At 36.2% G+C, this 24,565-nt stretch overlaps 11 protein-coding genes across 11 annotated transcripts; 5 read left to right on the top strand and 6 right to left on the bottom strand.

Annotated features, from left to right (window-relative positions):
- Window positions 1-1,357: 1,357 nt before the first annotated feature.
- On the top strand, window positions 1,358-2,443 carry TEX1 (Tex1p; the record flags this gene model as incomplete). The annotated part of the gene is made up of 1 exon (XM_019184967.1): window positions 1,358-2,443. The coding sequence occupies one exon, from the start codon at window positions 1,358-1,360 to the stop codon at window positions 2,441-2,443; it is 1,086 nt and encodes a 361-aa protein (XP_019038568.1).
- Window positions 2,444-2,597: 154 nt separating this feature from the next.
- On the bottom strand, window positions 2,598-3,553 carry MRPL17 (mitochondrial 54S ribosomal protein mL46; the record flags this gene model as incomplete). Its single annotated transcript, XM_019185811.1, has 2 exons — window positions 2,598-3,352; window positions 3,532-3,553. 2 exons carry the CDS (start codon window positions 3,551-3,553, stop codon window positions 2,598-2,600), a joined length of 777 nt encoding a protein of 258 aa, XP_019038567.1.
- Window positions 3,554-3,832: 279 nt separating this feature from the next.
- Window positions 3,833-5,977, bottom strand: NRD1 (Nrd1 complex RNA-binding subunit; the record flags this gene model as incomplete). The annotated part of the gene is made up of 3 exons (XM_019182767.1): window positions 5,629-5,977; window positions 5,071-5,440; window positions 3,833-4,998 (listed from the first exon to the last, which is right to left on the bottom strand). The coding sequence occupies exons 1-3, from the start codon at window positions 5,740-5,742 to the stop codon at window positions 3,833-3,835; spliced, it is 1,650 nt and encodes a 549-aa protein (XP_019038566.1). The 5' UTR covers window positions 5,743-5,977.
- A 126-nt stretch (window positions 5,978-6,103) lies between these two features.
- On the bottom strand, window positions 6,104-8,503 carry CRS1 (cysteine--tRNA ligase). The gene has a single exon (XM_019186456.1). It carries the CDS (start codon window positions 8,456-8,458, stop codon window positions 6,182-6,184), a length of 2,277 nt encoding a protein of 758 aa, XP_019038565.1. The 5' UTR covers window positions 8,459-8,503; the 3' UTR covers window positions 6,104-6,181.
- A 325-nt stretch (window positions 8,504-8,828) lies between these two features.
- On the top strand, window positions 8,829-12,753 carry RAD50 (MRX complex DNA-binding subunit; the record flags this gene model as incomplete). The annotated part of the gene is made up of 2 exons (XM_019181979.1): window positions 8,829-8,936; window positions 8,989-12,753. Coding segments are annotated over 2 exons (3,873 nt in total), but the record flags the coding sequence as incomplete, so codon positions are not given.
- A 20-nt stretch (window positions 12,754-12,773) lies between these two features.
- On the bottom strand, window positions 12,774-14,417 carry MPA43 (Mpa43p; the record flags this gene model as incomplete). Its single annotated transcript, XM_019181989.1, has 2 exons — window positions 12,774-13,308; window positions 13,360-14,417. 2 exons carry the CDS (start codon window positions 14,415-14,417, stop codon window positions 12,774-12,776), a joined length of 1,593 nt encoding a protein of 530 aa, XP_019038563.1.
- A 219-nt stretch (window positions 14,418-14,636) lies between these two features.
- Window positions 14,637-16,717, top strand: WICANDRAFT_55998 (uncharacterized protein). The gene has a single exon (XM_019182766.1). The coding sequence runs from the start codon at window positions 14,765-14,767 to the stop codon at window positions 16,628-16,630; it is 1,866 nt and encodes a 621-aa protein (XP_019038562.1). The 5' UTR covers window positions 14,637-14,764; the 3' UTR covers window positions 16,631-16,717.
- Window positions 16,718-16,747: 30 nt separating this feature from the next.
- Window positions 16,748-17,239, bottom strand: JJJ3 (Jjj3p; the record flags this gene model as incomplete). Its single annotated transcript, XM_019183624.1, has 1 exon — window positions 16,748-17,239. One exon carries the CDS (start codon window positions 17,237-17,239, stop codon window positions 16,748-16,750), a length of 492 nt encoding a protein of 163 aa, XP_019038561.1.
- A 245-nt stretch (window positions 17,240-17,484) lies between these two features.
- RPA49 (DNA-directed RNA polymerase I subunit RPA49) lies at window positions 17,485-18,729 on the top strand (the record flags this gene model as incomplete). Its single annotated transcript, XM_019183623.1, has 1 exon — window positions 17,485-18,729. The coding sequence occupies one exon, from the start codon at window positions 17,485-17,487 to the stop codon at window positions 18,727-18,729; it is 1,245 nt and encodes a 414-aa protein (XP_019038560.1).
- A 342-nt stretch (window positions 18,730-19,071) lies between these two features.
- On the top strand, window positions 19,072-19,824 carry VPS75 (Vps75p; the record flags this gene model as incomplete). The annotated part of the gene is made up of 2 exons (XM_019182020.1): window positions 19,072-19,355; window positions 19,431-19,824. Coding segments are annotated over 2 exons (678 nt in total), but the record flags the coding sequence as incomplete, so codon positions are not given.
- Window positions 19,825-20,159: 335 nt separating this feature from the next.
- Window positions 20,160-24,302, bottom strand: WICANDRAFT_20174 (vacuolar protein sorting/targeting protein 10; the record flags this gene model as incomplete). The annotated part of the gene is made up of 2 exons (XM_019180858.1): window positions 20,160-22,305; window positions 22,396-24,302. Coding segments are annotated over 2 exons (4,053 nt in total), but the record flags the coding sequence as incomplete, so codon positions are not given.
- Window positions 24,303-24,565: the final 263 nt, after the last annotated feature.

Genomic DNA, 24,565 nt, shown 5'->3' with positions numbered 1-24,565 from the left:
AATCTCTATTTAACAAGCTATAAATGCTAACTAGCTAGTGTACTGCTGCTACCTTCAAAAAATGAGATCTAGCTACACATTCAGGTATTAATTTGCGTCGTACTTGTTAGTTTTTAGCTGGTTGATTGCCTGTTACATTCTCCATACTATAGTGTCATTTGCTGGTTAGTCAATTTGCAGTGTGAAAAATGCTCTTTCTATCTCTGAACATGATCTCGAGTAACTTTAGTCGGTATATTTCAATAATCTGGTGATCATAGGTGGAAAGTCAGTAGAGAATATGGTACTTGATTTCCATATGAAGTATTACGAGGTTTCTGCGCTACACTTTCATTTACCATTAACCCAACTGTTTCTTCATTCTCTCGGGTTGAGTACTTCACAATAGAGATGTTGACCCCAGTAAGTCAAGCTATTTACAGAATTTAGTGAATGACTTTTGAGAGCCTCAAGTCTTCAGTGTAGATAATTGATCAATATAATAGCTGTTCAAAATTTGTACAGAGTATATTTGTGATGTATATCTGCTACGAAACCATAAAAGATGTATCGCCTCGTGCACAAATAGATACTATCCATAAATATGACCATCATATTTGACTGTACTGTCACCTTTTATGGCTTTAGATTAAAGAAGTTGTTTCATGTTGTGGTGACGGGCCAATGTCCAATACAGTGATGTTTGATGCCCTTCAATGGGCCATCAAAATTATTGCAGAAGTAGTGGATTCTAAGGGGCCATAGGCCTAAAATTCATCGACTAACCGCATAACATGCTTTTTTTAGGTGTGAAATGGGATTTTGAAAGTGTTTGGGCAGTTAAACCTGATTTACTACGTTGTTGGATGATGGTCCACTAACAAATTTTTTGATCTGAGAAAGTACACTTCCTTTGGTGGTCGCGAGTTTTCAACACCAACCACCAATGTAAGCACCATACGTTTTGGGGCAAAGAGGTGTAGCTGTTACCCAATGACATTGGTTGAAGACGAACAAGATGAGCTAGAAGCTTGTGTATGAACTGGTATCGAGCAAAGCACACTTTCTTTCAAGTAAGGATTGTTACTTCATAGGACCTTGAGCATAATCTAGTAAAATGTACTACTCTACATTGTGGGACAGCCTAAGAAATGAGTGTAGTTTGGTGGTTGGCCTTGAAGGGAAGCCTCCTTTGGTGGTCTGCCTAGAGTGTAACTCTACTTTGGTGGTCTGCCTACAATGTATACTTCCGTTGGTGGCAGCGTTTTTTAGCCATCCACCAATGTAGAACTTCAATTTCGATTTTCTTCCTTTCGTGGACGCGACATATGAACATCAACAACTTTGGTCTAGATAATTATTTAGAGAACTACACATAATGTCCAAAAAGTACTTTCAAGATCTAGTCACCACAGTGGTTCCAGACATCAAGAGCTCTGCCAAATCAAGTCGCTACCGTAGCGCAAATGAGATCATCACAGTGGCTTGGAATAACCCTGCAACAAGAATAGCTTATAGTCGAACTGATGGTTCAATAAGAACATGGAAATTGGCCAGCTGCGACCTAGTATCAAAACAACCAGTGATCATTGAAGATTGTCATAGAAAACAAGTTGAATCAATCTCTTGGAAACCAACTAGTGAATCCACTTTGGCCTCTGTTGGTAATGATCAAAATGTCAAGCTATGGAACACTGCTAGAGGTTCTTTAATCAAAGAAATTGACACTGGTGTATCTAATAACATCGTGGTTCAATACTCGGGTGATGGTAAATTTATTGCCACTATAAGTAGGTCTAATGTTGTGACTATTATAGATGCCAATGCTTATACAATTGTGGAATCTTTGAAACTAGATGAAGATATTTATTCAATTTCTTGGAATAACACTTCTTCATTTATATTCTTAGGGCTGGCTGATGGCTCAATTCCAATGTATCGCTTTGATAATGGGAAATTAGAACATGTCCTTTCTTTGAAAGGACACAGATCTTCTATAAAAAGTTTGAAAGTTGAAGCAAGAGCAAGATACTTAGTTGCAGGTAGTAATGAAGGTGTTATATCAGTTTGGTCCTTACAAACTTTAGCTGTTGTCAAAATATTTGCTGATATTGATCAACCAATTGCACAAATTGATGTTTCAAGAGAAGGTACTTATATTAGTGCAACTTATGAAGATGGCCAATCTAGTAGAATTTATGAAATTGAATCAGAAGAATGTTTCCATGAAATACCCAAATGTGTTGCTGGTTCTCAAACGTTCCCAAATTTGCAATTTTGCCCAATCAAAACTTTGTTTGCTTACACTTCAGACGATGGTGATCTTTACTTGACAAATAAACCTGGTAAATCTAATCTAAGAGAAATGAGAGACAGAGATCCAAGGGATTCTAGAGATTTAAGAGACCGTCCTAGAGATTCAAGAGCAAGAGCTGATATGAGAACTAGAGATAGACATTTTTAAAATTAATCTTAATGCTACGACAAATCATTTTTTTTTCTGACTATGCCTGATATATTGTTATGTAAAGAAGTATTATCTCTTTTCTATTGTATTTACAAGTTCACACATATACACCTTTTAAAAATCTCCCCCTGTATTGTACACTTTCCATCACTTAAATATCAGAAAATAAAAATTCAGTAGCTTCGTAATAAGCTGGTGAAACTTTTTCTTTGATTTCTTCCTTCACCAACCATTCATATTCAACAGCTTCCGGATTGAATAGACCAGATAATATATGTGATTTGATAATGTATTCTCTAGTTAAATCTTTTGAAGGATCTTCACTGCTTGCCAATTCAGCACCCCTGAATTTTAAGACAGCAGCAGGTGTATTTGAAACGGTCCATGTATTTATTGCTTCACCCCCAAGTTTTCTTAGACCTGCTTCTGCTGATATGTGCAATGGAGTTTCTGGTGGAGTTGCAAATGATGGTAATCTCCAGCCATTTGAATCTTTGGTCAACAAATATAGTGTTCTTGGTATTTTACGTTCTAAACTTTTCAAATCCTTAGCTTTATCTGCTTCAGTGATTCTTGGGTTTGGAACAACTGGTCTAGAGATTTCATCTAAATTACTATCTTCTGAAGTTTCTTGTTTTGGAATAGTAACAACCTGTTTTAATCTTCTTTCTCTGTTGTGAGCAACATCTGGAATACCTTTAGAATAGTAAACACCTGGCTGTTTTGTAACTGGACCCTTTTGAGCTGCCACAAAACGACGTTCAGAAAGAGTACCTTTTCTAAAATAATAATATTGAGGAAATGTCCACATCAAACGACGCTCTAATTCTTCTTGATAGTTGTAATAAACTTTTTCAAATGGTGTAAGTTCCGGTGTAACAATTGGATTTCTTGATAGAAGTATAGCTGTCTTTATTGATTCCAATGGGAGTGGTTCATATTTGGTCTTAGCGACAGTCGCTAGACATCTTTTGAATGCTAATTCATTAGTTAGTATTTAAATGATCTGCATTTCAAAGATGGGTGAGTTTCCCTCATGATAGAGTTTCAATTTCACACATCTTCTTTATCTGTGACCAACATACACAATGATCCTGCATTCACCATCTTGAACAGCTGCTCAAAAGTAAGTGCCTGAGTTATGTTCAATTGAATCCACCTTATACCTCCAATGATCTTTGAATTTTTCACTTCAGTCGAGGAAAAAAAAAACTCTATAAAAACACAGAACGCATTCGCGAAACTGTGTAGCAGGGTAAATCAGCTTTTCGCGAACTATTTAACTACATAAACTCTGGTAAACTACATGTATAACTAATCTCAGTGAATAATTTTGTCTTAATAGTATACAATATTTTTTGTCCAATGATTTCAGCTTAAAGCTTATTATTTTTGTTGTTGCTGTTGCAAGAATGCCATCAAGTTTGATAATTGGGCATTGGCTTCACCACCAGCAGCTGGAGGAGCTGGGGCTGGAGCTGGAGCAGCTGATTGTGATTGATTAAACAAATTGGCCAATGGATTAGCTTTGTTACCACCTTGCATGAAGGATGGAATGTTAGAGTTGTTTAATGGATCAGTGTAAATATCATCTGGTTCACCTGGTTTAGTAGATCTTGGACCGTTTCTTGAACCATCTGTAGGCATTTTCTTGGAGATAGCTTTTGAGGAAACACCTTCACCAATTTCAATATCTGGTTCTTCCATAACAAGACCTGAGGTCAAAGGTCTATCAAGACCAATACCACCCCATTCAGCAGCATTAACCCAACGTCTATCAGCATCTGTTAATCTTTCAATTGGAATCAAACTAGTACCATGTTGATAATCACAACAATCACGAGGACCAAACCCAACACCCCAACGGGTTCTTAATGATAAAGCACCATTTTTGTTGAATGATGAAATAACACTTTCAGCCTCAGCTCTTGAATAAACTTTTACAAAAGCATGTTTACGTTCATTATTCAAAATGACACTTTGAACTTCAGCATATGGTCTTAAAACTGACGCCAATTCTTGATCATCCATATAATTTGGAACACCACCGATGAATAATGTACGACTTAAAACTTTAATTGAACCATCAGGAACATTAGGGTCAGAACTGACAAACTTTTCTCTGTAATGTGGAGTACCTGGAATATTACGTTCACCAATAACATGTCCTGGTGGAGGAGCATTTCTACCATCACTTCTAGGTGATCTGGATCTATCACGGCCTCCTCTTCTTGAATATCTGTTATTATCACGTTCACGATCTTGACTGCCTCCATGGTTTCTGAAGTTTCTGAAAGCTTCTTCTTGTGATAAACCTTGAGCAGGTGGACGCCCTGGTTGTTGCATTGGTGGCTGTTGTTGCTGTGTAGGTAAAGGTGGCATTTGACCAGTCGCTTGCAATGTTTGCAACATTTGGAACAAAGCAGCTTGTTGAGCATTTGGATCACTAGAGCTTAAAGCTGCTAAGTTTGGTAATTGACCTGGAGCTGGAGCTTGTGCTTGAACAGGAGCTGGTACAGGAGCTGGTGCAGGTTGATTATTACCAGCTAAAGCTGCTAGGTTCTTCAATATTTCATTTGGATCTGTTGGTTGAGGAGCAGGAGCAGGAGCAGTCTGTGGAGTACCAGAGGCTGACGCAGCATTAGATCCACCGTTACTAACAAAGTACTTATTTTTAATTGGTTGTAATTGTTGCGCTTCAAATGTAGCAGATTTCTTCCAAATATCTAATAATTTACCAACTTTTTCTTTTTGCTCTGAAGTAACAGTATCAAGAACAATTGTAAGAGCTTCTGGAATAAAAGTGTTCAATTTGTAAAGCGCATCTGCGTAAGTACCGTCTTTTGCGCTTGCATTGACAGTTTCACCCAACTTGTTCGCTTTTTCTTTGTAAGCTCTTGCAATGGAGTCAATAACATACAAAGCACCAAGTTTATGGTTTTCACCGGCCTCTTTCAAATACTTCTCAGCTTTTTCAACAAATTGAGATTCTAACTATATAAGATTTACTTGTTAATACGTGAATTCTTAATAATAATGTGGTTATTGACGATAATGAATTACTGAATTTTTTATATGATACTGATATCTCAAATACAAGAGATTCATTATCTCCAACCAGGGTTTAGATGATCCTACTCATCTCAATCCCTTAAATAACAAAATAAAAGAACAATACTTACGCTAACATTGTCGACAGCAAGTTGCGTTAATTTTCTGATACGAGTACCTGAAATACCAGTCTTCATAGACTTTAAACCATCCAAAACCTCTACAAAGTTTTCAACAGCTGACATTATGGAACTTAATTCTTTCGGGTTATAATGGTAAGGTTGGTGTTTTTTGATTTATAATTACAATGATAATGTGACTTAAGTTACAACTGGAATTAAAATAGCCCTCTCTTTCTGTTACGACGATTCCTCCTATTTGAACCACTGAAATACAATTGTCTGTGTTACAAATTTACTCTAAATCTACCTTGCTGAAATGATTGATAGATAAAATACGTGAATTTGATGCCTGAAGCCCCTTATGAACACCTTATGGATTATAAGGACTTTTATAAACAGGAGGCAAGGGCGTTTGATGTTGTGTTGAATTTTTTTGTCCACCTGTCGAGAAATTAAAGTCGCTACGGGACACATTATTAGTAGGGTAATACAGTATATTGACTTCCCATTTAGGAAATTAAAATGTTACTTCTATATTGGTATATTCATACACCTATTGAGCTCATATTGATGCCAAATATTCAGAATGGAGCTTCTTTTGTTGATCATATTGCTTTTGTAGCTTCTTTCTAGCACTCTTTGTGACTTCATTACCTTCTTTGTCTTTAGTTGGTAAGCCTGCTTCATCCCATTCACTATATTCAGAAGTCTTGAATAACTCAGATGGTGGTACTTTAGATTTCTCTAATTTCTCTTTTTCCTGTTGTTCTTTCAATTTTTGTTGTGCAAGTTTTTTAGCTTGTTTCTCTTGTTCACGTTGTTGTTTTTCCTTTTGAAACTTAATTAGTTCTTCCTTCTCACTTGAACTCAAAAATTTAATCAAAGCTGGTTGGCCATCAGTACGATCATCTAATGAGACTCCTAAATTCAATAAATCATTATTACGAATTTGATCAGTTGCTGTCAAGAACACAGAATATGATTCTTTTGCAATAGCAGCAGAGCGAACCTGGTCCCTAAATGTTGACAGAGCTTTAACAAACGGCATGGCAATTTCCTCGACTGAATTTGAAGAACCATCTGTAGCATCTCTATCATCCCAACCAAGGTTATCAGAACGAGATTGGAGACCAATGATATTTAATATTCTTGTTATCCAGTAAGTCACTTGAAGAATAGGATCAATTCTCAAATCTGACCCAGATGTAACGATATATGTGTTTGTTTTGGTAACCAACTCAGAAATTACTTTCAAAGCTTGAGGAGTTGATAAATTATCACAAAATGCAGCATTAACACCGGTTTTAGCTTCGTTTAAATCTTCTAAAAGTTTCTTTTCTAATTGACCAGTCTTCTTGGAAACGATAACATTACTTTCCAAACGATGCTTGTAGTCATTATATAGAGCTCTAACGTTCAAGAAGTATTTGTTTAAAGAGTTTTCAAATGATTTCACTTCATTGATTAGGGCTTCTTTGAAATCCAATTGGTTGTTCCATTGTGAGAAAGCAAATGCTAATCTTAGTTGACGTGGGGAGTATAGCTTCAATGCCTCTTGGATAGTGATGAAGTTCTTTAAACTTTTACTCATTTTTTGACCCTCAATATGTAAATGACCAGTGTGTAAAAAATAATTCACCCATTGTTTATTATCAAAACATGCTTCTGATTGAGCTAATTCATTATCATGATGTGGGAATGCTAAATCAATACCACCTGAGTGAATATCCATTTGACTGCCCAAAATGTCACTAGCCATGACGGAACATTCAATATGCCATCCTGGACGTCCTTTACCCCATGGTGACTCCCATTCTGGTTCACCTGGTTTGGAGGCTTTCCAAAGGGCAAAATCATTTGGTGACCTTTTACCTGATGCACTTGTTGATAGAGAACCTTCACCTTCAGCAATCAAATCAGCTTGTCCTCTATTCCATGGTTGTAACTTAGCATAATCATGAAGAACAGCCTTGTCGAAATTAACAGTATCAAAATAAACAGAACCATCATTTGTTGAGTAAGCATATCCGTTTGAAATAATTTTTTCAACAAATTCGATAATTTCAGGGACATATTCAGAAACTCTTGTTGTCACTGTTGGTTGTAAAACATTCAAAGCAGCCATATCTTCATCATACTTTTTTTCCCAATATGCAGGTAGAGCACGAAAAACTTCAGGGTCATTTATGGTGGAACCTAATTCAGCATCTAAAACTGGAACAATAACATCTTTAACTGAATCCAAAAACTCTTTTTTAGAGATCTTTTGAGAACCAGAGATAGCTGAAAGGGCAGTTTTAGCAGACATTAGGTACATTGGAAATTTTGGTTTCTCAATTTGCTTTTCAGCCACATTGACGGTGTTTGACCAGCTTTCGAATCCATCCTTGGTTGAAGGTGCTTCTGGTAAATTGGCTTCAACAAATGACTTCCAAGCAGCATCAGCTTTTTCTAACACTTCTTTGGAAATTTCATCATGATTTTCTAATTCTTTAACATATTGATCAAATAAATAGGTTTGACGAGCCCTTATGATAATTTTATCGTCAATATCTGTAACATTTTGAACAAAAGTAACATCGTAACCAAAATAATCCTGCAAGATTCTTCTATTGATATCAATTGCTACGTAGTTTCTAGCATGACCCATGTGACTTGAATCATAAACAGTAGGACCACATGAGTACCATTTGACTCTTTTTCCCTCCATTGGAATGAAGGGAACTTTTGTTCTGGTCAATGAGTTATAAACTTTCAACACTGGTTCATTCTGAGCAGTTTTTGAACCGGGCTCTTGCCATTCAGGTTGCACAACTTTTGGTTTATTGATAGTTGCCATTTTTCTAAGTGATACTCCGAACCTTTTTAGATGATTTCGAAGCATAAAAATGTCCTCAAGTGATGTTAGTCACTTTTCTGACTTCACGAGCGAGCCCATGTAGTTTTTTTTTTTCAACATCAACACAATTCGCGAAACAAAATTCGCGAAGACATTGGTGAATTTTGTTACGCGGTCGCCTGTATAAAGTTGGTGAAGAACAGTGAAAGCCTACAACTTGGTGCTTGTTTTTCTAAGTCATTTCTGGGGATGTATGTATTGCTATCAGGCTATATATTTTGAAAATGCGCTAACATTTTGTCTAGGTCAGCTATCTATAAGGTAGGTTAAGAGCTAATCGCCTCCTATATTCTTGTCATTAACATCAACGCAGTTATCCATTCAAGGTGTCAGATCTTTTGATCCTGGGTCCCAGGAAACAATTGAGTTCGGTAAACCTTTAACTTTGATTGTTGGTCAAAATGGTACTGGTAAAACGGTAAGTTGAATCTTTGAGAAGAGATGATGCACTCAAGACTAACATTGCAAAGACTATTATTGAATGTTTGAAGTACTCCACAACGGGTGATCTACCCCCAAATAGTAAAGGTGGTGCTTTCCTTCATGATCCAAAGATGACAGGTGATAAAGAAGTAAGAGCTCAAGTCAAATTGGCTTTCACTAATGCATCAGGAGTGTCCATGATTTGTACAAGAGCCATGCTCTTGACGCTAAAGAAAACCACATCTACATTCAAGACACTAGAAGGTCAATTGTTAGCTTTACATAGAGGTGAAAGAACCACTATCAGCACAAAATGTGCTGAGCTAGATGTCCAAGTTCCTAATTACCTTGGTGTTTCTAAATCAATTTTAGATTATGTTATATTTTGTCATCAAGATGAGAGTCTCTGGCCTCTTGCTGAACCGTCTGTCTTGAAAAAACGATTTGATGAAATCTTTGAAGCATTGAAATTTACTAAAGCTTTGGATAATATCAAGGTGATTAGAAAAGATATGACAGTGGAGATCAAACTACTAGATCAATCAGTGAAACACTTAAAGCAAGATAAAGAAAGAGCAGATAGAGTTAGAGAGAAGATGGATGCTAGTTATAAGACTGTCGATACATATAAGCAAGAGACTGTGCTATTGGAGGAGGAGTTGAGACGTATAACTAAGCAAAGTGATGACCTTTTCAAATCAAACCAAGCGTTCCAAAAGGTTTTATCAAAGCTAGAAAGTTATAGACATTCTCAAAGGTCACTCAATGAACAAATTGATAGACTTGAGGACTCAACAACTTTACTCCCAGATACTGATGAAGACCTACAGTATAAGATTGCTAATTTTCAAACTGTTGTGAGAGATGCTGAGAAGAAGGTCGAAGAGCTTAAGAACGAAGTTGGTGATAAGCAAGCTAATTTAAGAACACTCAGAGAAGACTATAGTCATATGATCAGCGAGGAAGGTCAATTGAAAGGTAAAGAGGCTGATTATAAGCTGAATTTACAGAAAAGATCTGACTTGGTCAAATCATCTATTACTGAACTTGATATGGATGTTTCTCCTGATGATTTTATAGAGTTTGAAAATACTCTCAACACTCAGACTCATAGAAGCCAAAGGCAATTACAGAGTATGACTTCTGATTCTAAAAAAGAAGAAGCTGTTGTTGAGCAAAAATTGAAACTTGTGTCTGATTCTAAGCTAAAAGAGAGTCAACATAGAGAATATGCTAATAATGATATTAAATCAATTGAAAATGAAAACAAATCTCTTGCAACAAAAATCAACAGCTTGGATGTCAATGAAGGTGGATTGGAGTATGAAAAGCTAAAGTTGGAGGACTTGGAATCTAAATTGAATGAGTTTAGAAATCAAAAGATTGTGGAAAAACTTGTCAAAGAAATACGGGGGAAAAACACTGAAATTTCTTCTTTGGAAACTGAAATTGAGACTATGAATCATGAGATTTCTCAAAGCCATAAACAATCTGATACATATGCCAAAATTTCATTACTCAACGACGAGAAAAACTACAGAGAAAAAGCATTAGCTAAACTCATTACCGCAAACGAAAATATTTTCAACTCAGAGGCTTTGGACTTAGAAGGTTTGGAGAAAAGTTTCAAAGAAAAGGTATCAAAATTACAAAATGAAGTCAAAGAAGGTGAAAAGGAACTTAAAAGAATTAATGACCGTTCCTATAAACTTGAATCAGAGTTTCAGTTTAAAAAGTCAAGTATCACCAACCTAACCAAGGAGCTTGAAACTTCAGAGAAGAAGTTCAAAGATGAGCTTGAAGATGAAGATGTTGAAGATTATGATGAAGTCTTAGGATCAGCAGAAGATGATTATAAAATTGCTCTCGAAAACCTCAAGATGAGTAGCACTACATTACAATTCAACAAAAAAGCACTTGAAATTGCTGAGAAGGACCAATGCTGCTATCTATGCTCTCGAAAATTTGATGAAAAATCAGTTCTTTCAATATTTATAAAAGAGTTGAAAAGTAAAACTGAAAGTGGATTTGAAAAGCAACTCGAAGAACAACTTCAATCACAAAAGGAATATCTGAATACAGTGAGATCTTTAGCATCTGTTGTTGATAGGATTGTTACCACTAAGAGAAAAGTTGCAGAACTAGATAGTGAAATTAAATCAATCACACCAAGTTTGGAGGAATCTAAAAACAAACTAGATGAACAAACAAAGAAAGTGGATGAAATAAGGAACAAACTTACTAGTTTGGAAGATATCAAAGGTTCTGTTAATGAAATTTCAAGGATGAGACAAGATTTGAAAAACATTGAAGCCCAAGTTGCTGCCAAAGAAAGAGAATTGAATGACTATGGGTTCTCTCCAAGAAGTCTTGATGAGCTTCAAAAGGAACAAAACTCCAAAAGCTCTGAACTAAAAAATCTTCGTAAAGAAGTTGCTAATTTACTTGAGGATAAAGATAGTAAGCAGAGGGAACTATCAGTTTTAGAAGGTAATGTCAAAGATATGAGACTAAAAATTAGTAACATTGAAAGATCACTTATCGAAAAGGAAAACTTAACAAAGACCATAGAGGAGAATAAAAATAGAATCGTCAAGTTACATGAAATGGTTGAAAAATCTGATGGTATCATCAGAGAGCTTACAATGGAGATTGACTCTGTGACAAAAGAACTTGAGACTTTACGCAAAGAAAATGGTGAAAAAATCACTAAACAACAAAAAGAACTTGAAGCCTTAACATCCCACAAGAATTTGTTCACATCACTTAATGACGCTATTAAAGTTTATATTGAGAGAGATTCCAAACTTTTGGAAAAATGTCAAGAAGAAGTCTCGCTGATTGGCACTTTGATTACCGAGCATGAAGAAGCAATTGAAGCTGCATCCATCAGAGTTTCAGAGGAGGAGAAGAAACTAGCAGATACAAACAATGAAGAGAGAAATTTGAAGAATAACCTTGATATAAGACATATGCAAAACAAATTGAGAGAAATTGAAATTGAAATTTCAGAAATGAATGTTCAAAATGCTGAAAGTGAAAGAGATAGATATCAAGAAGAATCTTCAAGATTACGTGAAGAATATTCCAGTATGAATGCTGAACTAGCTGGTAAGATGGGTGAAATCAAACAAATTGAAGATCAAGCTAAACAGTACCAAAAGGAACTAAACTCTGAATTCAAAGATATTGAGAAATCGTATCAAGAAGAATGGGTCAAACTACAAACCAAAACTTTAGTTTTAAATGATTTGGGTACCTATTCCAAAGCCCTTGATTCTGCTATTATGCAATATCATAGTATTAAGATGAAAGAAATCAATAGAATAATCGATGAGTTGTGGAAAGGTACATATAGTGGTACTGATGTTGATACTATTATGATTAAAAGTGATCAAAACACGGCAAGTAAAGGTAATAGATCCTATAATTATCGTGTTGTTATGGTGAAACAAGATGCTGAATTGGATATGAGAGGTAGATGTTCTGCTGGTCAAAAAGTTTTAGCGTCTATTATTATTAGATTGGCTTTAGCTGAATGTTTTGGTACAAATTGTGGTGTTATAGCACTTGATGAACCTACGACAAATTTGGATGCTGAAAATATTGAGTCTTTGGCAAGATCATTAGGTAACATTATTGAATTGAGACAAGCTCAAAAGAATTTCCAATTGATTGTTATTACTCATGATGAAAAATTCTTGACTTATATGAATGCTGCGAAATACACTGATCATTTCTATAGAGTTAGAAGAAATGACGCTCAAAAATCACAAATCGATTGGGTCAATATTACAAGGGTTTCAGAATAAATAACCATCTTCATTATCAATTACTTTAATGCAGTAGAAACCCAGCTTCTATATAGTCTTTGTCTTTCAGCCATATCTATCATCACTTTATACTTCACGTCTAACAACCTCAACAGTCTTTCATCACTCAAATCTGGTGAGTATACCGTACCTTCTTTATTCAATGATTCAATAACATCTGTTAATGGAATATTTTTGTAGCCTGAAAGACCCAGGTAAGCAGCCCCTTTGACACCTGAAAATCTAGGATCAGTATCACTTACTTCAACGGGGAGCTTGGTCACTTTAGCCAACAGTTTCACAAATCTTAAATTTTTTGCCTGACTCCCTGAAATAATGATTTTGTTTATATGATGCTTAGTTAACATTGACAAAATTTGTCTAGTTTGAAGAGCAAGAAATTCTAAAATACAGATATATCTTAGCAACAAGTCACGTAAAGAATTATCTGTTGATTCACCAATGAATACACCTCTCATATCACCATCAGCATATGGTGTACGATTTCCTGAAAGGTCACCGTACAAAAACATGTTCTTAGTGAGATAATGTATACTTCCTTCCTTCTCCTCGATGATTTGTATTTGCTGCTCTATATTCTCAAACACATCAGGACCAAGTTTTTCAAGCTCTTTAAAGGCAGGATGAGTTTCAAAGAGATGCTCAAGAAGTTTCCCCGTGGTTGATTGACCTCCTTCTGAAACATAATGATCATTCAAAACGCCTTTAAATGGACCCCAAATACCAGTTATAGGTTCAGAAACTTTGTGACTTAGCAAGAAACAAGTTGAAGTTCCTGCAATCATTGTTAATGAGTTTGAAAAATCTTTACCACAAGACGCGATCCAACCAGAGTAACAGTCAATAACCCCCTGAGTTACAACAACACCATCATCTGCAGTTGCAATCCTAGACCCAGCTGGAGGGATTGATATGAATGATTTGTATGGCGACTTTTCAACTCTTCCAATTGCCCTGAAATCCTCATCAACGAGTCGAGTCAACCCAATTCTTTTCAAAAATGATGACGACCAACCTTTGAGCTCACCATCCAGCGCCATTGGGTTGTAAAAATTAGAAACATTGATTGCATTTTCAGATTTCTTCCCACCAGCTATCATAAATGTTAAGAAATCATGGAGATCGAAAAACACAATACTGTCCAAATCTTCTTTGGGTATATGATCAATCAAATACTTCACTTTTGGAATGCCCATCTCCTGGATGAATGCACCACCATAATAATCTAGTATAGGGTCTCCTTTCAGTATTTCATTTATAGTCCTGGTCTCCTCAGATGCTCTTGAATCCATCCAGAATACAACATTTTGATTGGGATCTGAAAACCCATAATCAGCAGGATAAGGATGAAGTCTGTCGTCCTGGCCCCTTTTCAGAACAACCATGGAACAAGTAGCAGCACATCCGATACTTTTGATTTTCAAACCAAAACTGAGTTTATCGTTGATTCTCTCCATACATATTTGGTAAGAGTCCCATATTTGCTTTGAAGATTGTGTCACAAATCTTGAATCAATATTGCTTTGGCTGTACACCAAGGGCTCCGTCTCAACCTGGAGAATCACACCCTGATCATCAATGACAGCGACACGGATCGAAGAGGATCCCACATCAACGCCAGCGTAGACATCGCCAATTGGCATTCTCCTTTGATCTCAGAATTGTGCTTGTATATTTCAGTAATAAATTCTGCTGATGTTTTTCATACAATTTTTTTCCACATGGAAATAGATCTGCGCATCGGAATTGTAAAGCAAAAATCATAACAACGAAAGTTCCGAAAACTGATTTGATATAACCGAATATTTCCAACTTTTGATCAAAACAAAGCTCAAGTTCAGGAAAGTTGAAGTTCATATATTGTTCCAACAAGAAAGAGAAAGGATCAAGTTAGTTTAGTAAAGGAGACCACAGTATCAACAGAATCAAGCTCCAGGTTTTTCAACATCGATCTGCGAAGAGTTAACCAGTGAAAAAAGTTTCAAGCACAATGGCTATAGGTGCAACATCAGAAGAGGATAAAGATCAAATCGAGAGACAAGACTTTGAGCCAGTGGACGAAGGCTCCAGTCCCGAGGAAGATGAAGAACAGGTCTATGACGGTAGTGACCAGTTAGGTGAAGAAGGGAGCGAGCTTGAGCTGAGTGAAGGTGCTGCCGCCTCTTTTATTGGTGGTTCTTCAGTTGTGTCAAGAACAAGAGAAGATGAAGATGAGTACGACAATGATGAAGGTGTGCAAAGAGAGGAACTATTACACGACCAAGTGACAACTGATGATTTAGAATCCAACAAATTCAAGAATGAGCATAAAATTTTCACCTTCTCATTGCCGTTTGGTGGTAACGCACTAGCATTGTTGCCTTCCTTCAAACACTTTAGACACACCTTGCCAATAATCGGAAACAATTCAGATGATGAAGATGAACTAACTTCTAATCTGTCAAGGGAAGATATCAAATATAAACTAAAGAAACAACAATCAATTAGTACTTTAGAAGAGAGTTATCTATTCAAAAACAAAAAAGGTGCAGATAACTCTAGACTTAGAGCTGTTAAAAGAGCTTTAACTCCAAACATTGCAATCGATGCTATACAATTCCTATCAAATGATGATAAAAAACCTGATGAGTCTGTGTGGGATGAATTGGATGGTGATGTTGTTATTTTGGGTGGTTATAGAGGAAGTATCCTAAGAGATGCTCGTACTCATAAAAGGGTATGGATTCCCCTAAGAGCGGGTTTCAACATCCGTAAAATTAATTTGAATATAGGTCCAACAGATGAAGATGAACTAGATACACAAAAGAAGATTATCCCAGATGGAATGTTGACCCATGTTGGTCCTATTGATATTGCAAGAAAATTGAAAGCCAAACTAAGTAATGGTAAAACAAGAGTTCATGAGTTTGGTTATGATTGGAGATTATCATCAGATATAAATTCTGATAGATTGTATGAATTTCTGTCTGGTTTGGAATCTAATAGAGGAGTAAATAGAAAAGGTGCTATAGTGATTGCTCATTCTATGGGTGGATTAATCACACATCATGTTATGCAGAGAGACCCAACTTTGTTTAGAGGTGTTATATATGCTGGTGTACCTTCAGAATGTCCAAACATCTTAGGTCCAATTAGATATGGTGATTCTGTTCTTTTCAGCACAAAGATCTTGACGGCTGAAGCAAATTTCTTTATGAGATCTAGTTTTTCATTTCTCCCTATTGATGGTCGTTGTTTTATTGATAAAAAGACTCATAAAAAATACAATTTGGATTATTTTGATCCAAAAGTTTGGACTGAATTTAACCTATCACCACTAGTCTCAAAAGAAAGAAAGAAGACTCATGGAAGACGGAAAAGTCTGGAAAATGAATCTCAGCAAAAACCAACTCATATTTTAAACATTGATATGAAAAGATCAGCTTCGGTGATAACACATAGCAAACAATCTGAAGAGTTCCATGCAACTTATGAAGAATCAATGGATTACCTTTCCAGAACATTGAAAAGAACCAAAAAATTCTTGAAGGAACTAGAATATGATCCATCAAAGAAATATCCACCTTTAGCTATAGTTTATGGTAACGAAGTTCCAACTGTAAGAGGTGCTAGAGTTAGTGGATTACAAGGAATCAAAGACGGTGAATATGATGACTTTTATTATGGTCCAGGTGATGGTGTTGTCCATCATAAATGGTTAATGCCTGAAAGACGTGGTTTCCCAGTTGAAGCGAAAATTGCAAGTGAAGAAGGTCATATATCCTTGTTAACAGATTTACCAGCCATGGCTGAAGCTTTGAATGCTATATTAGGTGCACAACCAACATCAGCAACTGAAGAAACATTTATGACTTGAAAAATGAAATGATTATGCATCTTTACAGTAATGACTTTTTTTATATATAGAACACATGGTGTTGTTTATGACTGCCTCAATAGAAATGGTAAATTTATGAATCTTCTTTATTGTACTTCATTCCTCCTCATCATCTTCTAAATCAAAATACTTGACTTTTAACCATAAACTGCATGCATTACATTGAACAATGATTTCGTACCCACCTAGCCCATCAGCAGTCCCACTTTCAGCTAAATCATCTTCTGTTAAAATAAAACTCCCAGTAGCAGTACATCGCGGACAATCTTTTGAAAATCCATCATCTTCAGAATAGCTAAAATCATCTAATGTTACAATATCTAAACCTTCACCGGTGCTTATAAGTCCATTTCTCTGAAAAGTTTGCTTGAGTTCTTCATCATACTGTGTCCTTAGGGTATCATTTACCAATGTGGCATATGCTAATTTGATCTGAGCAATTATATCTGAATCAATAAGCTGCTTGTTTGTCTTGTCTGGATGTGTATTTAATAGTTTTTCTTTATATGCGTTTTTGATTTCCTGGACATTTGAGCCTCTTTCCACGCCCAAAATTTCATAATGTGTCTTTTGAGATATGTTGGCCATTCTGAACACTCTTATGAAGCCCAAGACCAACTCAAACTAGATTATCTTCCTTTGTTTAATAGGCTTTTACTGCAATTTTCAACTCTTCCCAGGCAAAAAAATTATATGTAGTTGTTGAATTCCGGCTCATCGAAGAAATTCGAGGGTTTTAAAATTTTTGCTTCAAATTTTTTTAAAAGCGTACATGATGAAGCTATGAAATGATAGCTTTATAAAAGCAGAGAAGATCCAAGGTTTATTGAAGAATGAGTGTTGGTGGAAAAAGAAAGAGAGATGATGCTCCAAGTGAGGTCCGCATTGCCTCTTACAACAAAGACCCAAACGTGGCTGTTGGTTCCTTTTTCAATGGTTTCACAGCTTCTGAAGACACTGAATTCCAACTATATCAAAAAAAACATACAGATGATGAGTTTGTGTTCCATGGTGAAAGTGAAAGATTAGATTATAATGGTTCAACTTTGGAAGAAGATAGCAGTGGATATGCTGTTGCCGTTTATGATCCAGTGAACAAATCCATCGATCTTTATCAAGCTCCTGTTTTATTAGGATCAGTTACATCAAAAGCTCATAGAAAATTGAAAGGACCAGCTGTTAAACAAAACAATGTTCGTAATAACATTCAACGTAATGCCTTGGGTGAAGCATTTGGTACCAAAAAAGCTAAGAAAGCCATTTCAGATCTTGAAAGAAATCGTATTGATTCTGATAAATTGGCTGATGTTGAAACTGATATTGTTGATACCGTTAAAGCCAGTACAGGCACATTACCAACCAGAGAAGAACTTACTGAAACTGTTTTGAATGACAGACCTACCCCGGCATGTAACGCTGATGCCACTAATGTTGAAGACATTTATCCAGTTTACAATATAATACCGAAAAGAGAACTTACATTTATTCGAGCTGGTCCTATTTTGAGTGAAACAGACAACACTAAAAGAATTGAATTATTACCATACAAGAATTCAGAAATCATTGCAAGTCAATTAGCCACTATCAACAGTGACAGCCAATCTCAAAAATTACAACTCATCTATTATGCATCATTATTAATAGGTGTTTATCAACATAGACGTATACATAACAAAGTTGCATTAACTTCAGAATTAAACTCACCACCAGAAATTTTGATTGATGGTATTTTAGAAAGATTCACCATCTCTAGACCAGGTCAATTTGGTCGTTCAAAAGATCGTGGGTTCACCATTGATCCACATAATGAAGATAAACTGTTATGTTACCTATTAGCCACTATTCTCCATATCAATAACTTCATTGTTGAAGTCAGTCCATTGGCTCAAGAACTCTCATTGAAACCATCTAGATTAGTTGGTTTGTTCAAAGCATTAGGGTGTGTCGTTAAATCTGCCACTGTTGGTGAAGCTGAAGCTTTTGGTATTCCAAAGTCTCAAGCTGCCTCATACAAAATCGCATCCTTAAAAGTTCCTTTCAAGATGCCACAAATGACCAGAAGAGGAAGAAGAACATGAAAAGTTCTATGTATAGTAGTTTTAAAATATTAATGAGTTCACACAGAGTTTTCATTTCTATGTAAATGAGTTCGCGACTTTTAGCCATCATAAAAAAAATTGAGCTTCAAAGACTTATACACGTTCTAAAACAAATACAAACACAAACAAACAAAATGTCTGAAGATCAAGAATTGTATGTTAACTAGCTGTGCATTTTGAGCTTGAGAAACTAACAATTCCAGAAATATCGTTGAGAATGCCTTAATTGGCCTTGCTGATGTCGAAGAAGAAATGGAAAAAGCTGAACGTGAAGCAGGTAAGTGAAAAGTACAGAAATCTACCAAGCAAAAACTAATAAGTTCAGAAATTGCCCGTTTAAAGAGTGTTCAAGAAATTTACAGAAAGAGAAGTGAACATACAAAGAAGATTGATCGTTTTTGGCATATAGTGTTATCTCAACATCCAGAGTTTTCTGAATATATAAGATCTTCAGACTTCAAGTACTTAGAGCTAATAAAAGACATATATGTCACATGGGATGTCTCCCAACCTGAATCTGAAAGTTCTAATCCCGGTGATTTCTCAATCACTTTTGAATTCAATGCTTTAGGTGATGATTTTCCAGCTCAAATAATAGTAAAAAAGTTCAAATTAGAAAACATAGATCCAGAAGAAATCGCTGCAAAATCAAAATCCAAAAAGAAAAACATTGATGAGAGTGATGATGAAGACAATGCAGATGATACTGAAAGACTAGTCTCTGAAAATGCTGATATCGTTTGGCCAGAGTCTTATGACAGTATAAACCCAGTCAAAATTCAAGATAAAAAGACACCAGAAGGTAAAAAGAACTATAGAACAGGAATGAAAAGTTTCTTTGGTTGGTTTAAATGGACTGGCCGCAAACCAGCAAAGGAATTTCCAAATGGTGAAGACTTTGCGAGACTGTTCTCTGAAGATATATTCCCATATGCGGTCAAATACTACACAGAAGCCCAAAGAGATGGGTTAGAAGAAGAAGACGATTCAGACGCAAGTGAGCCATTGGATCTAAGTGACAACGACGATGACTCTAGGGGAACTAAAAGAAAACACGAAGAGGATGAGGAATGAATTTATATAGATGTTAAAATATCATTAATTAATTCACGCTATAAACAAGTAGTCAATTATCAAAGCCTCTCATCTTCGACCTCTGTGAGATCACCATCATCCAGTATATCATCTTCTATATCGGTTGCGTTCAGATTTTCTTCCGGTAAATCTGAATATCTTACCTCAGAAGAATCTGGATTCAAAGAGACTGACTTTCTTGATATCTTTGATGCGACCCAATTTAGGATATCCTTGGACGTTTCTGTTATCAAAGAGATTGTTCTCACAACACCAAATCCAACAACAGATGAAACTGTAGTGATCAAATTGGTACGGTCAAACTGGGCCTCCTCGTCACCTAACTTGATTTGACCATAAATTCCAACATAACGGTGATAAATAAAGTAAACCACACTAGCAGCAGCCAAAATTGGTAAGATTATGACCAAGAACAATGAAAGCCCTTTTAATCCACCATGATGTTCTCTAAACTCTTCTTCCATACCAGGGCAAGGTAATACTTCCACCTTATCAAATTCTTGTCCACCCACACATGTTGTTAATGGTATACGTCTATAGCCTGTTGGTAACCAATATTCTTCAATACCTTGCTTTCTACAAACCTCTGAATGATCTGGTGGTGAATAACCTGCAAGAAGTTTGCACTGGCCACTTGAATCGCGCTCATAGTTCCAATCACATTCGAAATCTTCTCTATTACAAGGACAATTTCTGAGAACCTGGAAAGGTTCACTCAACTTTTCACCAATGTAGCAATCTTTTCCTGCTATCTTTCTGTAATATTGAGCCTCATGACCAAATAAGCAGTTGTCTGGCTGATGTGGATGCTTTGGGCTCCATAGATCAAAATCATCTGTGTCTGGGTTTTTCAAATCCAAGTTACACTTTCTCTTTAATAACTGTGAAAAGTCAACTTGATATACAGTTGATTTATCACCTCTATTAGATGGTAACTTAGTGAATAACAAAAACTTTTTTGAATCATCGGATGGAACAGTGGAGATATCATTAACTTTGACGAGATCATCTGTAAATTGATAGTCTGACCAAGATTTACCTTCATCTAAAGAGTAGCTAATAGTGTTTGTTGAATCCTGACCATTAACCAAGACAATTATTGACCCTTGATCACCATATTCCCATTGATAAACACCTTTCTTGACTTCTTTCCAAGTAACACCACCATCTCTAGTTAAAAAGGTGGAACCATCTAGATAGGCACCTAATTTATCACCAACATTACCAACACCAATCATCATACCAATAGCTGAGCCTGATGAGAATGTATCCCTTGGGTCAGCTCTTTCAGTAAACCCATGTAAATGAAGCGAGCACTCGTTAATAGATCTACCCGTACATCCATATTTCTTCCCATTTGAATCAACACTTGGAGGTTGTAGGTAGTCCCAATCAGCACCATCATTATGAGTAATCATAGATTTCAATGCCTTTCTGGAACCTCTTTTAGCATCATCCGCATTACTAACTGTATTAATAATTGCAATACCTTCAAGATCAGCTAGTTGTTCAAAATCAACAAAGCCCCCACTATTTCTATTAACATTGGACGCTGTAACAACATATGATGTTCCATTTGAGTTGGACTTTAGGATATGGCCAAATTCAGTTCCAGCTCTAGTATTTGTAGTGACATGCATAAATATAGAATGTGAAGCAGCTGATAAAATGGTATAGGCTTGGTCTTTTGAGACCTTCATATTATTTGGAAAATGAGCATCAGTCCAATGCTTACCATCAACAGAAACATGAGCTCTCAAAGACCCATCTCCTTCAGCAGTAGCGGCAACTAAATAATCATCAGCTCGAGCAAACCCGATAACATCATCAAATGGAACAATAGTGTTTTGGAAGAAATCCTCGGTGACCAACAATTCAGAGTTTAACCCGCTGCTTTTGCTATCTTCCCTTTCACAAATTATCAACTGGGCGTCAGTTGGCTCTAACAAATGTCCTATATATTGACAAGTCTTAACATGATCGTGTAACTTAGCAAACCTTTTCCCATAAGACTTGGAATAATATGTCACTGTACGACATGAACCTTGATGTGAGATATTATCACAACCCAGTTGTCCAATATAAATCAACCAGTTACTATGCTTTGGATGAAATTGAAGAGGTTGAACACCTGGAATGAAAGTTGCTGGTGTTCTAAAAAATTTCCAATTGTCAGCCCTATCGGTAGAATAAATAATTTTTTGGTTTGTTGACAGCAAATAAATATGATTTGTGTTGTAAGGATTAACATAAAGGTCCAATATCTCTTCATCGGGTGCAATTTGCTCCCAAGATGAACCTTGATCATGTGTGACATAAGCTTTGTTGTGTGCTGTGAGTAAAACAATGGTTTCATCTTTCAAATTGGACCCCTTAACTCTATCCAAATAGGCATACTTGGTGATTTTCCCATCAAAAACAAATGAAGAAGTTTTGACTCTACCGTCATTTTTGCCTTCTCTAGATTTTTCTTTATCACCTTCTCTTTCATCTGGATTGGTATCTGGTTCAGTTTCATCCGGGGTATCATTATCATCATAATCAATCAACGAATGGTCATCTTTGTTTTTCTCTTTGACAAAATTTGGGCATTTCTTCTCTACTGTGACAGCTAAGTTTAATCCACCAGTTAAAGAACACTTGGATCCTGGTCTCAAGGTATAAGGAACTGGCTCAAAGTACGTCTGAGCGTTATCAACACAGGAGTTGGCTTTAACATTTTCTGGAGTCAATCCTTGAACAGCGGGAACACATTTACCGTTTGAGTCTCTTTTGAAGTTATATGAACAAACGTAATCTGATTCTGTACATGGACAACTATCTTCAACGGCAACTGGTTCTCTATATTCATTACCAACATAGCAATTAGCATCACGAATTCTTCTTTTGAATTTCTGCTTATGACCCATGAAACACAATGGTTGATTGAATTCAGGTCCCTTAACAAACCAATCCTCGTAATCAGAATCACCGCACTTATTTTCATATATTCCATCAAAATCTAGCCCATATGTTTTATACTGCCCATTTGAAGAGACACCACCGAGCAAAAATTTGAAGGTTGTAGAGTCAGGTGTAGTTGTTAACAGTTTTGCCCTTATTGTTGAATCTAAAGATACTTGTTGCCAAGTTTTTCCCTGATTTGTTGTAAATTTTAACGAATTGACATCGGCATCGTCTTCTATGGCAATAATGATTGTACCTTGGTCACCAAACTCAAACAAATGTGGACCATTCAGTATTTGAGTCCATGTTAGTCCGGCGTCTCTTGACATGTAAGTATCACAGCTTTCATAGGCATTCAAAGACGACCCCGTATTACCAACACCAATCAAAATACCTGGAACAGGAGATGAGAAATATTTACCTGGTGCTTCAGCATTTTTTGAGGCTCTATTAACAAGTGAATGAAGATGTAATGGTTGTCCGTCAGATTGTAAATGTTTCCAAGTAAGTCCTTGATCAAATGAAATTTTAGATTTAAGAACCTTTGAAGTCTCACCTTCCAATACTTTTTTACCGTTTTCAACAACATTGGCTAAAACAATACCATCGATACTCTCAACAACCTCATAGTCCACATTTCCAAATTCATCCCGATGTGTATAATCTAACGATTTAGTGAAATAAGAGCCATTCAACCCAATGGAGGTAAACAATTGACCAACTGACTTGGTGTTTGGATAAGAGACATCAACAAATAAGGAATTATCTGTTGTTTCAACAATCGTGAACCCACTTGAAAGCTCTGTCCCAGTCGGAAATTCAACCTTATCCCAATCATACCCATTATAGGACACATAAACGTTACTAGTAGTTCTGTCACTCAAATGAGAACCAATAGCTACCAAATAATGTGAGCTTGAGCCAATCTTGGAAACATCTGTGATCAATCCACCTTTGTACGTGGCAAATGATTTTGTACCAAACCAATCAGTTGATCTAGCCAAAGTCAAGGAGGTACCTTCACCACCATCAACGATACAAGTAACCAATTCGTCACCTTGATTAGCATCAATATTTGGTGCCGAATCTGCAAATATACAAGCATGGGCTTTTGTCAACTTCTCCAGACTGTCAAAATTATCTTTGGTATAATAGTATTGTCTTTCACAAGGAACATCAGCGCTTGAAGCATCTGAAGAGCAACGACCTGCAAAAATCCCAAATTCAGATCTTTGGCCATGGAAACTAATCGGATAATGTTTTGACGTTAATGAAGGGATAGACTCTAATGCTGGACTTTCTGGAGATGTGAATTTTTTCCATACAAGACCTGATGAGACTGTTTTAAAGTGAGTCAAGTCATCAGAAATAGCATAAGCATGACTAGGTTTAAAAGCATGTGGAACTAGATATTTGATCTTTATGCCTTCAGTATCAACCTGAGTGAAATGAGCACCACCATCTTTTGAGAAAAAGAGATCATTCGAACCTGTGTCTAGGTAAAGAACATTCTTGAAAACTTGTTAGTATTGTAAACCTCGAAATTCAAAAGATTGTAACATACTGAAGTATCTTCAAAATAAATGATTTCTGGAGCTCCAGTGAATGTATATGAGCTGACTTTTGGAGTGAATAAAGCATTTGCAAGGCAAGATAGTAATATAAACGACAGCAACAGCCTCTTAAATATAAAAGACAGCATTTTGCTATTGTTCACGCGTTTGCCAAATGTTATAGTGAATGGAATATGGAGCAGAGAAATTTGAAAACTTGT

Source organism: Wickerhamomyces anomalus (assembly GCF_001661255.1).
Source record: "Wickerhamomyces anomalus NRRL Y-366-8 unplaced genomic scaffold WICANscaffold_4, whole genome shotgun sequence".
NCBI classification, from domain to species: Eukaryota; Fungi; Ascomycota; class Saccharomycetes; order Phaffomycetales; family Wickerhamomycetaceae; genus Hansenula; species Hansenula anomala.
Note: the sequence above shows the minus strand (reverse complement) of the source record. Positions and strands in the feature narration are given on the sequence as shown.

Coding starts and splice junctions, on each gene's coding strand:
- WICANDRAFT_55998 (XM_019182766.1), top strand. CDS start 14,765: ATGGCTATAGGTGCAACATCAGAAGAGGATAAAGATCAAATCGAGAGA.
- CRS1 (XM_019186456.1), bottom strand. CDS start 8,458: ATGGCAACTATCAATAAACCAAAAGTTGTGCAACCTGAATGGCAAGAG.